The sequence below is a fragment of the Echinops telfairi genome, unplaced genomic scaffold (assembly GCF_000313985.2).
Source record: "Echinops telfairi isolate 266 unplaced genomic scaffold, ASM31398v2 ScPeMD7_2;HRSCAF=8, whole genome shotgun sequence".
Taxonomy (NCBI): domain Eukaryota; kingdom Metazoa; phylum Chordata; class Mammalia; order Afrosoricida; family Tenrecidae; genus Echinops; species Echinops telfairi.
The window spans coordinates 63,900,298-63,902,351 of record NW_022103898.1 but is presented as its reverse complement, the minus strand read 5'-3'; the positions used below and the strand labels follow the sequence as shown (position 1 = coordinate 63,902,351).

The following is a 2,054-nucleotide window of genomic DNA, read 5'->3' as shown; positions in this document are numbered from 1 at the left end:
ATCAACTCCATAGGACAGAGCAGAACTGCCCTCGGGTTTCCGACCTCACAGTGGCAGTGGGTTTCAAACTGCTGACCTTTTGTTTACTAACCCACTATGCTACTAGGGCTCCTGCTTATTAAAAAGGGGCTAAGGGATTTGATATCCAGGTGAAAGAGTCTAGATTGTTTTCTGAAGCATGGTTTCATGTGTTGAGCCTCTCCTTGCTTCAGAAAGTTACACTGATCTAAAGTACTTACTAAAATCTTGTTGGTTTTTAGAGTGTCAATATCTAAAAATGACCTACTCATTGACCGATTTGACTTGGCCAATGAAACTGGTTTATTTTGCCTGGCCTCCCTTAAAAACATGAGTTACTCTTGTGTCTCTGGCTTTAAACAGAAGAAGATGACTTTTACTGTATTGCTAAAAGAAGTGCAAAATTAATAGTAAAGTTGTTGCTCTCTTAAAGGCAGGGCAAAGTGAGTGTATGCAGTTTTATTATAAAATGCTTGAAAATTACTTTGTATCCAAAGGATTTTTCTGATTTGTCTGTGGACCAAAGTAGTCCTCCAAATGTAAAAGATAACTTCTATGTAAGATTTTCACTTGTCCTTCTATTAATGTTGTTCAGGTTGCAGAAGGGCCCCCGGGCTCCTCAGCCCATAGTTCTACTCTGTGAAGACAAAGGGTTCCAGCACTCACCTTTTTTAACTTGGGAGAAAAATGGCTTCAAGACATAGCTTTATTGTTGCACATGCCTAGACGCTGGATAAAGATGAACATTTTCAGCACTATGGATATTTTCAGACATAACCAAGAGTGGACTAGTAAAGTAAGCCCCTGTGAAAATAAGGTAGCAGGGGGCATCTGGCCTCCTATTATCACACCGGGGAGAGAGAATCACAGAGCAAGAGCCCAAGGCCAATTCTTGTGAAGGAAAGGGCAGACATACCTCTTTCTCTCCAGAACCTCTGGCCACCCCTGTCCTGCCTTCTGTTTTTATGGTTTTGCCTCTTGTGGTATTCATATAAAGGGGATCATAAGTAAATGATTTTTAGTGTTTGCATTCTTTTACTTGATTTATGTTTTGTTTGTTTTTCTCCAAGATTCATCCATGTTGTGTGATCAGTACTTCTTTCCATTTTTACAACAGGGTCATGTTCCATTGTGTGCACATTCCACATTTGTTTATCCATTCATGCACTGATGAACGTTTGCGTTACTTCTACTTTTTGACTGATGAACAGTACCACAGTGAACATTCGAGTTCCTATTTTTAGTTCCCTTGCACATATGCCTAGGAGTGCAAGTGCTGTGGCCGTCTTTTACAAATGAAAAACACACACATGGGGCATATCAAGCATACAAATGGAAAGTAAAAACCTCTCTAGATATCTCTGTCCACAACAGGAGGCGGTGTTAAGAATTTCTTATAATTCCTTCCAGGAAAAGAGAAAAAGTAATACTTTTGTTTCGGTTACTTTTGTGGATCTTTATTCATTCAGTGATACTAATTCCATTGTTCTTCTGAATCTGCCCTTTCAAGGTCTCTAATCTGGATGACAGTCATTGGGCAACTGCATTCTCAGCGCAGCGTTCCGGACTTTTCACAGATCCCCAGAATGTGACCGAGGACGTAACCCTCAGCGCGGTGATGCTGCGTGAGGATGATCCTGGAGAAGCTGGTCAGTTGGATTTGAGCTTTGGCACAGCAGCCTGTTGCTTAGACCAAAGGAACTATTTTCCACTGTTTCTAAACTTTACCAGAATGCTTAGTTATGAAGCTGATCTGTGAGGTAATGGCAAAGCTATTTGGCACAGTAGCATTGGTAATCTCACCTTAGTCAGAGCAGTGTCTTGCACTTTTATCTTTCAGTATAACTAGCAACCTCTTCAGGTACTGAGCAAGTCTTTTCTATCTCTATTCTTATTTGTGCTACTGAGATAGTTTTTCCTCTTTAGGTTTAGTTCTTAATTTTTTAACATTGTTGGCATGTTTTGTTTGAGCTGAATGCTAGTGCTACTTTTTTTTCCTTGAAATGTATGTGGTTTTGTAAAAATCATTTTATTGG

General features: G+C 39.9%; 1 protein-coding gene across 1 annotated transcript in view; it reads left to right on the top strand.

Moving 5' to 3' along the window:
* NUP107 (nucleoporin 107) overlaps positions 1-2,054 on the top strand; it is a 51,391-nt gene that overhangs the window by 2,111 nt on the left and 47,226 nt on the right. Inside the window, exon 3 of the mRNA XM_045288899.1 lies at positions 1,529-1,667. Coding sequence (XP_045144834.1) covers positions 1,529-1,667 — 139 coding nt within the window. The remainder of the gene's footprint in view (positions 1-1,528; positions 1,668-2,054) is intronic.